At 41.2% G+C, this 13,277-nt stretch overlaps 1 protein-coding gene across 1 annotated transcript in view; it reads left to right on the top strand.

Annotated features, from left to right (window-relative positions):
* The first annotated feature begins 282 nt into the window (after nt 1–282).
* Nucleotides 283–13,277, top strand: part of ankrd50 (ankyrin repeat domain 50) — a 39,664-nt gene continuing 26,669 nt past the window's right edge. The window contains exons 1-2 of the mRNA XM_087799566.1: nt 283–564; nt 3,257–4,232. Of these exons, the coding sequence (XP_087655692.1) occupies nt 3,703–4,232 (530 nt within the window). The 5' untranslated portion in view covers nt 283–564; nt 3,257–3,702. The remainder of the gene's footprint in view (nt 565–3,256; nt 4,233–13,277) is intronic.

Here is a 13,277-nt window from a genome sequence, read left to right as displayed (position 1 = left end):
TTTGTATTTAACTATGGTTTGAATTTTGTATTTTGTACGGGGTACTGCCAGCTTGAAGAGCTACTTATTTTTTATATTTGAATTTATATTAAAAAAAATATAAAAGATTCTAATTGTCTGTCAGTTACTCTGATATTTTATCAACATTTATTCTACATCATTTAATTACTGAAACACGTAAATAATTAATTAATTAATCAATTGAATACTATATTAATCCTGGGGATTTCTTTTTTTTTTGCTTTATGATGTCTTTTATGTTTTTGTGTTTTTTTTACACAGTAACGCCAACAGCGCCTGCGGACTCCAATTCCCGGCAGACCTCGCGCGCCCTGTGGCGTGTGCTGTGTTTGTGGGCGGGGCGCCAGCGAGAGTCAGTGGCTGTGGAGGCAGCGGGAGGAGCCGAGCGAACCAGCGACTCAACGCGATTTCAAAAGAAAGACTCGGACGTTGCTCTGCAGCGCGGACCGCTCGCCTCGGAACCGAAACCTGCTGGGAATGTTGCTGTGGATCTTGGATTTTCCCGAGAAAAGACGAGGAAGAAGAAGAGTCTGAAGACTGGAGGTGAGAGTGAGGCGTTCGCGAGAGCTCGGAAAGTGTCGGAAAATAACGCTTCCACCGATGGCTCTATTGAACTTTAAACAGCTCCGTTTTTCGCCACTATTTTTTTTTTTTTTGCATTTTATGCGCATTTTCCATCTCCGCTCGACATGGCGGGGATTTAAAAAGAACCTCCCCCGGGGGTGAACATTGGCTCCGGGTTGAAATGGGTGAGGTTTGTTGCGGCCAATACAAAAGACTTGTGCTGCCTTCAGGAGTCACTGGTTCTGCTTACTGGCGCTTTAGACCCCCCCAAAAATACAACAAAACACCTCAATATTATCGATTAATGTTTCATCTTTAATGATTTGGTTGATGTTAAAAATGTATTTAACGACTGTTATTCATCACTTGTGAGAACAACAAAATAGTGATGTAAGGTTAAGTCATTTTTTATTTAACAACAAACTTTTAAGAATAAACAACAGGCCTGCAAACATCTTTTTTTTTTTTTTTTAAAAAAGGGGGTTCCTCTGTTTCCCCCCCACAGTATTCAGGTTCTCTCTTTTCCTGTAGTTCGCTACGGATGTGAGCTGTTTGGGGTTTAAAGCCCCAGAGGAAGGAAGAGGGATCAGACTGCCAAGAGAGGCAGAGAAAACTCGATGGTTTTAACAGGTGAAACTAGATTCTTCAAACACAAAGACATGGAGAAAAAAAGTCTTCTTGTTCTGCGGAAATGAAGGTGGTTGGTTCACACTGCTGTGAGATTTACACATGACTATTACTTACTTATTATTTATCTATTTAAAGTAACATATTTGAAAAGTACTTATTGTTGGTTATGACACGTCAAATAGGATGAGAATCAAAGATTGACTGAATAAATGTTGAGGCTAAAAATTCTGTATCGTATTTACAGCCATTTGTCTTCCAATTCTTCAGTATTTTAATGTGAAATACGGTTTCAAAAACACAAACAGGGCTGTAAAATATATAGTTACGTGACTCTTTCCATTACTTTGTTAATTGATTCACAATCTCTAAAGAAACATATTTTCCCCACTTTATAAAGGTGGGAAATTGTTTGTTTATATCAATGATTCTATGCTTTTGTTTTTTCAATACAAACAATTTCTCACTCTTTCTTAATTATTGAAGATAAAAAAAGAGCTGAAATAAAATGACATCTTGATGTGTTTTTTTGGAGGATTTAAATCAAGTAAATGGATGAAATGTATTTTCCAAACTTAACAGAGTCAATTAATGACCTAACTTGGTGGCAAATAAATGCTTGTTCATGGTGATGCAACATGCTTGTGATGCTTTTAGTGTATAGTGCATCTTTTTTTGGACGTCAACTCTTCATCTATCCTCTGAATTACTTATGGATGGGATGGGGTTTCATGACAAGCCGACAACAACTACAGTTAAGCTGACTAATTAATGTATTGTTATACTGTAGTAACAAGAATGTGTTTGTAGTATTGTCGAGTACTTGACTCTGGTGTTGCAGAATTTAGACTAGACCACGCGACTCTTGATGAAGTCTTAACTGAAACCAAACATCAGCTTTGAAAGCTGCAAATGACGGCTGTATCCTCTCGTCCTCAGTCATCGCCGGGATCTTGCAGGATTTTATCGTTCCTTTTGCTGCAGAGGACGTAATGACTGCTGCCATCTAGCTGTAATATGTTTAATTGCAACACAAAAATTAACAAACACCGTGCATATTTGCATTAAACTGTAAAAGATAATAATATATGGAATTATTTAATTTGATACACTCTTTTAAAAATATAAACAATACATAATAAGTATAACAAAATATTTATTGTATCTGTGTATCTACAGAATTTCTCACTTCATTGAGAGGATCTGTATATTAACCATTATCTGTATCCTCTCGTCCTCAGTCATCTCCAGGATTTCATTTTTCCTTTATTATTGTTACTGTAGGATGGAGTATTTGAAATCATCATCCAAAACACGCTTCTTGAGAAGCACGAACAAGTGATTTATGTCTTTTTATCACGCAGACATTGGACCAGAAGGTCTGGAAGGTGCAGATAAAGATGGTCACGTCTGCTTTTAAAACAGATATGATGCAGCCAGGGACGTCTCAGGGGGGTCTGTTGAAAATGAATCAGTCGCTCAAACCAAGAGATGAAACTCTAGTCACGTCTACCATGATATATTTTTTTATAATAAAATCAGGCCAACATTGCAAAGATCCAATTTCTTAAGGACTCAATCAAAAACGTCATAATGCATAAACAAATGTGGCAAATTAAAGAGATGCACGATCAATTTTTTGGACCATAAACACTGAGACTTGAATGTTTATTTTCATTCAAACATCAAGTTATTGTCCACCGAAGTCACCCAAATCCAGAGCGACACGCTCAAAAGGAGAGGCGGCGTGTCGTGCAGGTCGGCCCGACACAGTTGGACCACAGCAGCTGCTTTGATTACCTCCGATCGAGCCTGAAGAATTGAATCACCGCGTTTTGTTGTTTGAAACAAGTCATCCTGCAGCGAGGAGTCATGCGAGGACGCCGCCGCCGCTCCACTTGCTAGAAACGTAATCCCGGCGTATCGAGATAAACACTCGTTTGAAAGTAGCGTGTGGTTTTCTGGCACCGGGGCGATCAATACTGACCCACTTTTACATTTTTTGTTTTAGGTTTTTTACGTTCTCTCTCTTTTCTCCTCCTAGAGCTGGAGCGACCGGGGTGGGATCTCGTCCGGTGATGGACTTCGCTCGCCTGAAATTCGGGGATTTTTCCGCGGCTGATTCTCTCGGGCGCCGGCCCGAGTCTGTGGGCGGACGCGCTCAGGAGCCGGTCGCACTGCCATGCACCGCGCCATGCTAGAGCAGCACCTCGCCAGTCACAAGCAGCGCTCAGCCCAGGCCGAGGGAAAACTGTGGAAAAAGCTGGTGGAAAATCTACACGTTTGATTTTTTTTCTTCTTCTTCTCCCTTTTTATTTGGGGGGGGGGGGGGTTTTGACCTAGATATTCTCAGCTGCTCCTTCCATCTGGAGCTGCTCTTGATTCCATTCTTGGAAAACACCCACCCTGCGTTCTTGAAGGGGACTTATGATGGATGTTGGTGTTTACGGCCGGACTTGATTGGAGTTTAAAAAATGTGACCGGACCCGCATGAGGAGCAGGAACAGCCCAGTCAACATGGCCCAAACCAGTCTGCTGCAGGGGAAGCGCTTCTACTGCCGGGAGTGGGTCTTCCATAAGATCCAGCACTGCCTCCAGGAGAAGACCAACGGGCTCGGCGGCGCCAGCAGCACGCCCAGCAAACAGCAGCCGTCCCTGAGCGGCGGCCCCGCCAACCCCGTCGGTCTGACGGCGGGCTCCTCCAAATCCGGGAGCTCCTGGGGCGTCCTGCTGGTGGGGGGTCCCGGCAGCGGGAAGACCGCGCTGTGCTCGGAGTTGCTGTGGCCCACGTCCGGCCAGGGGGTCCAGAGGGGTCTGGACCAGCAGGCCCTGGCCTTCCACTTCTGCCGGGCGGGCGACTCGGACACGCTGTGCCTCGGCAACTTCGTCCGGGGTCTGGTGGCCCAGATCTGCCGGTGTGGACTCTTGCCGGGTTACGAGGAGAAGGTGTGCGACCCGGCGGTGCAGAGCACGCTGCAGCCCGGGGAGTGTGAGAGGAACCCCACCGAGGCGTTCAAAAGGTGAACACAAACACACACACATTGTTGTCATACACCGAAAACACTAGACTCCTGGTCTTTAATTGTATGTTTCATGCAAAATATTTTTGTTTTAAATCGTCATAAAAAACTGTAAATCTTTGTGCTTGAGTTGTATATTAGCAGTAATCTGGCGATACAATACGTAACGATACACGGGCAACAATACAATATACTGTGATACTGTAGTAACAAGGATATATTTGTAGTATGGTCGAGTACTTGACTCTGGTGTTGCAGAATTTACAGACCACATGACTCTTTCATTTGTTTTGTAGCCAAAATATGTCCAAACATCAGCTTTAAAAGCTCCTAAGGTCGGTCTGTATCCTCTCGTCCTCAGTCATCGCTTGTTGCATTAGCTTCGAATGACGTAATCCCTGCTGCCGTCTAGAGGCTGGAAGTTTAATTGAAACATAAATAAACAAATTTCAACTTTATATACACTTTATTGAAATATAAACCATATAGGAACTATGATAAAAATGATTATATGATTTAAAAGCCCAAAAATAATAAAATACAAAAGATATTTGAGAAGAAAAAAAACCCCAATGCAGTGATACATCATTAAAAAATTGTAATATTTAAGCGTAACGATATGTACATTAAACCCTGAGTCATGAATGAGTCATATTTTGATAGACTTGTCTAGCTGGGCAACTCTGACTCAAGTCATTATATCAACAAGTCGCTCCGACCGTTGACCAGGTTTAACCAATCAAAAATGGCTTCCAAAGTTATCATAATCCAAAACAGGAAGTGCGTTTATGTAGCATGAAGCTAGCAGGCGGTGCGCGAGAGAGTCGCCCCTAAAGCTCATAAATAATTGTCAGATAATTGTCAAGTATGTTGAATAATAGCTAACCAGTTGCTATTTTGAGTCACTCCGAGACTCATTAACCCGAGTCACTCTATAGGAAAGACTTCGGTTGTCCGATCAGAAATTGGTTGTTGACGTTTGTCTGCGAGTTAATAGTTTTTTTTGCTGGACGGACTAATTGATTGTCACGTTGGTTTAAAATCAATTAAGCGGATGATCTTGATTTAAAGATGAATCATGTCGTTCCATCATCGACTCCTCATACATATGAATTCTGTTTATTTCCCGACCCGGTTGTGCTCGTCCTCGTGAGTCCAGGTGACGGTTAGGAATCAAGGATTCCTCTCCTGCTAAAAAATCCAAACCTCCCCCCATCCCCACCTCCTGACCCTCCAGCGCCCCTCCCCCCTGGATTTAACTGCCGCTCCGCTCATTTGATGTGTGTTGGTTTTCCCCCCCGGAGTGTCAGGCTGGGTGGGTTCCTGCTGCTGATTCACGAAAAAGAAAAAAAGGGGGTGTGGGATATTTTTAAGTGTCAGGTGGACGGACTTGAAATGGAAGGTATAGCTGCACATAAAACCGGTCGCTGTCATCAAACTCGCTCGTGTAGCTCGGAGCACATGAGCCCGTAAATAATGTGTGGAACTACAACTCGTTTAGGTTTGATTTATATGAATTTATATTCATGCTTTTCTTCATAATGTTATTTAAAATTCATCTCAAACGGGTGGAAAAGGTTCTTGATGCGGTTAACTAGATTAAATAAAATTAAATCACATTCTGTTTAGAGCCTATTTTTTCTGTTTTTTTGTATGTCATTCAAATTAGATTTTTTAATGGTTCGTTCTGACATTTTGTCCACTTGCCTTATTATCTCAGCAGTCCATGATAAAGTGTGGAAAAAATGCACATTTATATGTTACTATAAAAAGCACTTGAGTCAGCTTGGTTCTGTCTGGTTTGTGTCTGGACTAAGCCTGTTTTTATTTAAGTTTTCGGTCTTATTCGTCCACCAAAAAAGGCAGAAAGCAGTCATGCTCTAACTTCTCCTTTATTGTTTGTGCTATTAGCTTGAAATCGCTAGTTTTGTCCATGTAATTTGAACTCTAAAGTTCAACTCAAGTGTTGATTTAATCGGTTGATCTTGTACTTCTATTGTACACATCAGTACGTGTCTGTTTGTACAAAACTTTCTTCCATCTTAAGCCTCGCCCACTGAAAACACTTCTGGTGATGAAATTTTGTTTACCATAACCACACCCACTCTGCTGTGATTGGTCAAACATCAAGGTTTGTCACTGCGTGTCATCGATCCCGGAAGTCTCCACCTCCAAGGGACTCGTTGTATAAACAAAGCAGGGCGAGATTACAGCTAACTGGAGGAGGAGTGAAGACATTATTACGTCATAATGGACTCCGCTCTCGTAACCTCTCGTTCGCCCAGATTTCAGACGGGGAACTTTATGAAGTAGTTAAAAACATGGCCATGATGAGGGACTTACTGCATCTTCAACATTTGAAACATGAGAGTCATTCATGAGAGTTGGGTTTTCACATTAGTTGACCTTTAGAATAAAATTAGAGCTCTGAAGCTCAAATACTAAACAGCTTTTTCTTCAGTCCTCCAACGTTCTTGCCCTTTTTTCAGCCCATAGCAACGTCCGCATCATTTTTTCGGAATCTGGATTGGCGAGAAAAATGACGCTTGCTCCCTTTTTAAGTCCATGCAAGAATGTTAAAGAGACAGTAAGATATTTAAAACTGGCCTTGCATTTGTTTTACTTCGACTAGACACAATCTCAAATGCAAGTCGATTTCTTGACACTTAAAAGTGTCCTTGTGGAAATCGGTTGTTATTTTGTTTTCTTACAATCACAGTCTCCTCAGACAACGAAATACAAGTGTAAAGGGACACGAAAGTTCACTTTTAGACTTTGCTTTAATGTGATAGAATAACTATTACATTAAATCAATGGTATTGAAAACAAGTGGGAGTCAAAAACACAAGGAAATCTATGGATATCAAGTCAAAAACACAAGGAAATCTATGGATATCAAGTCAAAAACACAAGGAAATCTATGGATATCAAGTCAAAAACGTCTTTGGTCAAAAAACAAAATACATTTTTGCAAAAAAACAAACATTGCAGTCACAAAAAAATTGAATTAAATTAAAACTGATTAAAGTATTCAAAACACCCACAACATCTTCAGGAAACTATATTTGTTGTTGATTGTAAACAAAAGCAAACACTTTCAAGAAGGAATCGCATGAAAAAGAAACTTGAAATGTAAGGCTGCAAAACCTTGATCGTACTCTTCATATTATGTGAAGTTTGCGGTGAGTATCTACTGTAAGTCAGAGGCTGTTCCTGGAGGTGCTGCAGGTGCAGAGAAGAAAACAAACTGAAAGCGGTGTTTGAACAAGGCTGCACAGATGCGTGAGCGGGACGCCCTGCCCGGGCTTGCAACGCGATCGACAGAGTGTTATTGTAGTCGGAGGCTCAGAAAAAAGGAGCATGTGTGTGTTTTGCGCGTCTACACAGTGTCGGTCACGCAGGCTCTGCAGCCCGAACTGGAATGTGCCGCTCACGTTTCTCGTCCCACCATCTGGTCGCAGCGTCGTGGCTGAGGAAGGGGAGCGACGTGGGCGGAGTGGTGGTGGTGGAGGAGGAGGAGGGCGGGTTGGGGGAGAAAGTAGGTCAAACGTTCAGCTAGGTAAATCATTTTTAAACAGTTTTCACCTCTCAAGGTAGCGCCGCTCTTGTCATCTGCTCGTAATCACACGGCCTCCGTTCGCCGTTTGACCCGACCCGGGCGATGGCCGGGTAACAGTCGCGACGTAAACACAGGAAGGGACTTTTGGAAAGTTAACTATTCCGTCAGCACGTTGGCAGCATTGATCGCTCTGCTTCCTGCAAATGTAGAAAACGACACTATGCTTACTTGTGGATGAGTTTTAGTTCTAAAGCATGTTATTTATTAGAATATTTAGCTGTTTTACGTTACTTTTCCTGACATTTTCTGACCATATAAATCAAGAATTTAATCTTTTGTTTTTTTTTATTCGCTCATTGTTGATTCTTTGCGCTTGATCTAGTCTACTGACTCCTTTAAGAAACATCTTAAGACGTTTCTATTTCTTCAGGCTTTTCCTTGATTTTCTGGAACTCCTGTGTTGTTCTCAGTATTATCTTGATCTTTAAAGTATATACTTTTTTGAGTATTGTTTTGATTGTTTAAGCGCTTTGTGACCCTGGTCTGGAAAAGCGCTATATAAATAAATATTACTTACTTACTTACTTACTTTTTTTCTTTTATTTTGAATGTAATGTGTCTTAAGACTGTTAAGATTTAACACATAAGATACAATTTTAATTGAATTTTAAATTGAACTATATTGTACCCACTGCTGTATTTACTCGCGGCTTATCGGTGGCTACAATACTTAATAATAATAATAATATAATTTATTTATATTGCACTTAATATTTGAAAACAAACCTCAAAGTGCTACAAGATTAAGAGATTTAAAAGCACAACAGTACAACGCTAGATAGTAAGTTTAAAAAGTTAGGTTTCAAAACAAAACTCATTGTGCAACAGGGTAAAACAGGGTAAAATAGGCTAGACATTAAAATGAGCTATAAACCTTAAAGGTGAGTTTTGACACCTTTTTCTTAAAGCATCCTCTGTCAATACTGTATTTAAATGATACGTCTGTTGTCAAAAGGGATCGACGGCTCTGATTGGGTTGGCTGGGCGGCAAAGCATTATGCAAGCTGTTAAGGTCACGGTTACTGAGAAGGTTATTGAAAGAGATGGTTGTTCATATGTAATGTTGAGTTTGTAGGTTCATAAAGATTTTGCTTAATTAAAAAACAGAAATTAAGTGAAAACTACTTCACAGATTGTGTCGCGGCAGTAAACGAGGGATCACTGTGTTCAGTTCCGTGCAGACCTCAGTCGTCCCTCATGACTTGGAGTAGAGCGTCTTTTACGACTAACATAAAGTGTTAAGGGTTCGAGCTATCTTGCACGTCTTCCGTCTCCGACCGTCCAGATTTACCGAAGGCCAAGTGTAATCATCCTCTCAAGTGAACACTGATAAACCCCGACGTTACCAAGGTCAAATCTGCATGGAGCCAGAAAATGGAAGGAGAGTCGAGCGCTTTACGAGCAGAGCAGCGTTAGGTTTCTCGTTTACATCAGGGATCATAAAACACATTTACTTCTCCCACTGAAAGTTTTTATTTAGGGTCCCGTTTGACTTGTGTTGTGCAGGGGGGGGGGGCTGCTCCTCCTCCTAACTCACCTCCTCCTCCCTCCTTCACCTCCTCCCTCCTTCTCGCCTCGTCCTCCTCCAGCAGTGAGCGCTAGCGAGCGACTCCCTCCTGCCAAAGACAAATACGTGTGTTTGTCGACGGTAATCTCCATCCGTGTGTGAAGGTGCAAACTGGTTGTGACACGAGTTTACATGCTGTCAGAAGTGGAGTAACACCAGAAGACCGACTCACTTCGAGTCTTCCATAACAACTGGCTCTAATTGAGCCGATGTTCTCCAGTTTGGTCCCTAAAATCATGTCACTCGTTTTTTTTTAGACGTATCGATGAAATATATTGAGTTCCACTTTTAATTTGTAAGGTTTATTGCTCTTATTTTTCACCTCTAACTCAAGATTATTCTCAATTTTCTTTCAATTTAATTCTTAGATGTTGGCTCAGGTTGCTTCAGTTACTTTTTAAATAATTGTTTCACTTATTGTCTATATTTTTAATCCAAGATGTAACCCAATTATCTCCATCAAAAATAAAAACTAAACCGAACGAAACAGTAAAATGTATACCCATAATTAAGTAAGTAAAGGTTATTTGTTAGGCGCCTTTGTAGACCAGGGTCACAAAGCGCCTAAAAAAAACAGTAGAAATATACAATCAAAAACAATATAAAGCTAAAATACATGCTTTAAAAGGTAAAGACACATAAGACAAACATAGGAGTCCTAGAAAATCAGGGAAAAGCACAAATAAGAAGGTCTTGAGATGTTTCTTGAAGGAGTCAGTAGATCATCAGACACAGAGATCGTTCCAAAGCTTAGGAGCAACAGTCTGGAAGGATTTCTCTCCTCTGGTCCTGAACCGTGTTCAGGAACCATCAGTAGATTCTGAGCCACAGACCTCAGAGCCCGAGCTGGGGTGTAAGGCTGGATCAGATCACTGATGATCTGAAAGTAAGAACCAGAATTTTAAAGTTGATCCTGAAAGAAACTGGCAGCCAGTGAAGAGTTTTAAGGATCAGCAAAATGTGAGTTCTTCTACTAGAGCTGGGTCAGAATTCTTGCTGCAGAGATAGAACTCTATTTTCTTCTTCATGTTAACTATATTATTTTTATAATAAGCATTTTTCTTATTGTTGTTAATTATCTTATTATCATGCTATAATGAAGGTTTTATTATATTTAATGTAATAACATACTGACAAGAGTTAAATGATTGTCCCAGATTAACCTCTGAAACAAAGGCTTCTGTTTTCCAAACGCTCTGAATTGACTCCTTTTCCTAATGTGGGTCAAAACAATTGCAGCCCTTTTTTTCTCTCTCTCCATCTCTGCTGACGAGACAAAACTGCCTCGCAGTGTTTTTGTGTTTCCCCCGCCATGACTGAAGCGCCTGTAAAGGGCACAGACGTCAGGGAAGACGAATGGCCGCTGCTTAAAATTGTGTACAACATCTGAAGTTCCTTGGCAGTGTTTTATTCCTCCGCCGTTATAGTTCGCTTTCTCCCCGACGGCTACATCAAACATTCCTCTACTGAGAAAAAAACCCCACTTTGTTTGAGTTGATATTTCGGGGTGAGCTGCAGCATTAATCAAAAGGAACGGATCGTGAAGACGCGGGTTTGGCAGCGCCGCGGCTAGCTGGTAATTCAACGGGGATTATGGTTAATGTGGAACTTTGTGTCCCATCGGGGGAAACCCCGGCCCGGAGGAGAAACCAGGGCAGAGTGATTTGTTGAGAGTCCGTCTTAATCTAGTTTTTCGGGGTAACCACATGTTTCCTTGACGCTGTAGCGGTGAGTGATGGCATTGTTAGCATCACGCTACGTAAACATTAGCCTCTGATGTTGATGGTTAACATAGTAGTTGGATGAAAGTTGACGGATCTGAGTTGTGGGAAACTTAAGTATAAAGTTTATTGGTGTGGCCCAAATCGTGCACTTCTGCACTTACACTTAATATTTTGAGTATGCAAGTGCATTCGCAATGAGCAGTGTGCGAAAATGTAGTGCGCTTTGCACACTCAATTGGTGCACTCAAATGGCCAGAAAGTTGAGAGTGGATAGATGGACACTTTACACCCTCAACGACCGCCATCTTGGCGTTGAGCAACGTCGCTACACGAAATGCTACGTCGCTACGCTAAATGCTACGTCACTATGCAAAATGCTACGTCACTTACGAAACGTAATCATAGCAGATACTGGCGCAAATGTCTCGAGAAAACACTAATTTTTACTACAAAACAACACAACTACAATAATAAAAAATGAAACGCAACTTAATGACTTGTTTCATTTGGCGAAAATGTGCTGTCAAGCGCCGGCGAAAGAGTTTCAAACAATTGGTTGCAATCAGCGTTAAAAAGTAGTAGAAGAAGAAGCTGTCGAGTAATTCCCGGCAAGTGTCTAGCCGCAGGGTTTGACTTGAGACAGTACTACCCTGTCAAAATTTGAGCACTGCGCAAGTACAGTGTACTGTAAAGCAGTGCACTTGGGGAAGTGCGCGATTTGAGACGCATATTTTGTTAATAGACCATAAGTAATGGACTGGGAATTGTAGCACTTCAAGTTTCTCTTAATCGGGTCATTTTTTGAGCTTCCATATATGGATGTTTCACAAGATAGTCCTAGTGTATCTGGACTCTCTTCTCCATTTCAGGTTCTTGGTTCATTCAAAGTTTCTGCATGTGTTCATTCATAGTTTTGATGTATTCAGTGAGAATCTATTATGTAAATAATCATGAAAACAAAGAACACACAAACATTGAATGAGAAAGTATGTATAAACTTTCCCTTATTATATACAATTTAACACTTTTTAAGACGTTATGTAAGGCTGTATTTATGTATTTTTAAATGTCCTTTTATCAGAGTTAACATCTCATATACATTGTGATAAGAGTTTTACAGAATAAAATAATTAAATATAACACACAAAATAAGCAATAGAAAGACAGAACCAAGCACCAAGGCAGATTTATCTCAAGATAAACTATACTTTTAATGTTTCTGTGAGTTTTTGACAGTAAAACAATTAATAAATACAAATTAAATCAACTTAATATCTCTAAAATTAAATGGCTAAATCTTTATAAAAACAAGTTTTCAGTTCCGGACTAGTTTTTCTGTCGGTTGACAAGTCTGGATGTTCATGGAGAAACTTGTACATCAACAATAGACCTCCAATAATGATCCAAAGAAAGTCCTGATCCACTATATCTCTGGTCAACAGTTTACAGGTGATCATTCACCTTCAGTTTTCACTTCGGATGAGTTTTTGTGTTGTGGAAATTTGGTTAACTTTCATAGTCGACCTTTTAAGTAGCGTTATTAGTACACACCTCTGAGGGTTTCCAGGTCACAACTCTGAGTTTGTGCAGGTCTGAACCTTTTCTCCCAACATGAAAAAGAAGTTTGAATGTATGTTTTGGTCGGTTCACACTGCCGTCTTTCATCCGCCGTAATCTGCCGAGTCAGCTCCATCCAGACTTGGCCCGAGACCCTTGTGTTTATCGGGCGTTGAGCTTCACAGGGATGGACAGAAGTGTGTTTTTGTTGAGTGCGAGAGGCAGCGGGAGGCCCATGTGTGTGTGTGTGTGTGTGTGTGTTTTCTGGAGGAGCTGCAGTGGCGGCGGCGCTTGAATCGGGGATGAAATTTCAGATTCCTCTGACCGCTCTGGTGCCGGGCCAGGAATGCACACCTCGTCTGGCAGGAGAACTCGAGGTATTCCAAACAGTCGGCTCAAGTATTTTCCCTTCGACGGAACCGAGCATGCGGCAGGTCAGACGCTTGTCTAACTGTTATTTAGGGAACTTTAAACTAAGACGACTGAGGCGACGGAGATCCACTGAGGTCGGTGACATTCTATTGTGGGGCCGCGGACAGGAAGTCTAGTTTACTAAGGTGACAATTCGAGATTATTTA

The sequence above is a fragment of the Callionymus lyra genome, chromosome 9 (assembly GCF_982586985.1).
Source record: "Callionymus lyra chromosome 9, fCalLyr1.hap1.1, whole genome shotgun sequence".
NCBI lineage: Eukaryota > Metazoa > Chordata > Actinopteri > Syngnathiformes > Callionymidae > Callionymus > Callionymus lyra.
This window is presented reverse-complemented; position numbering and strand designations above follow the sequence as displayed.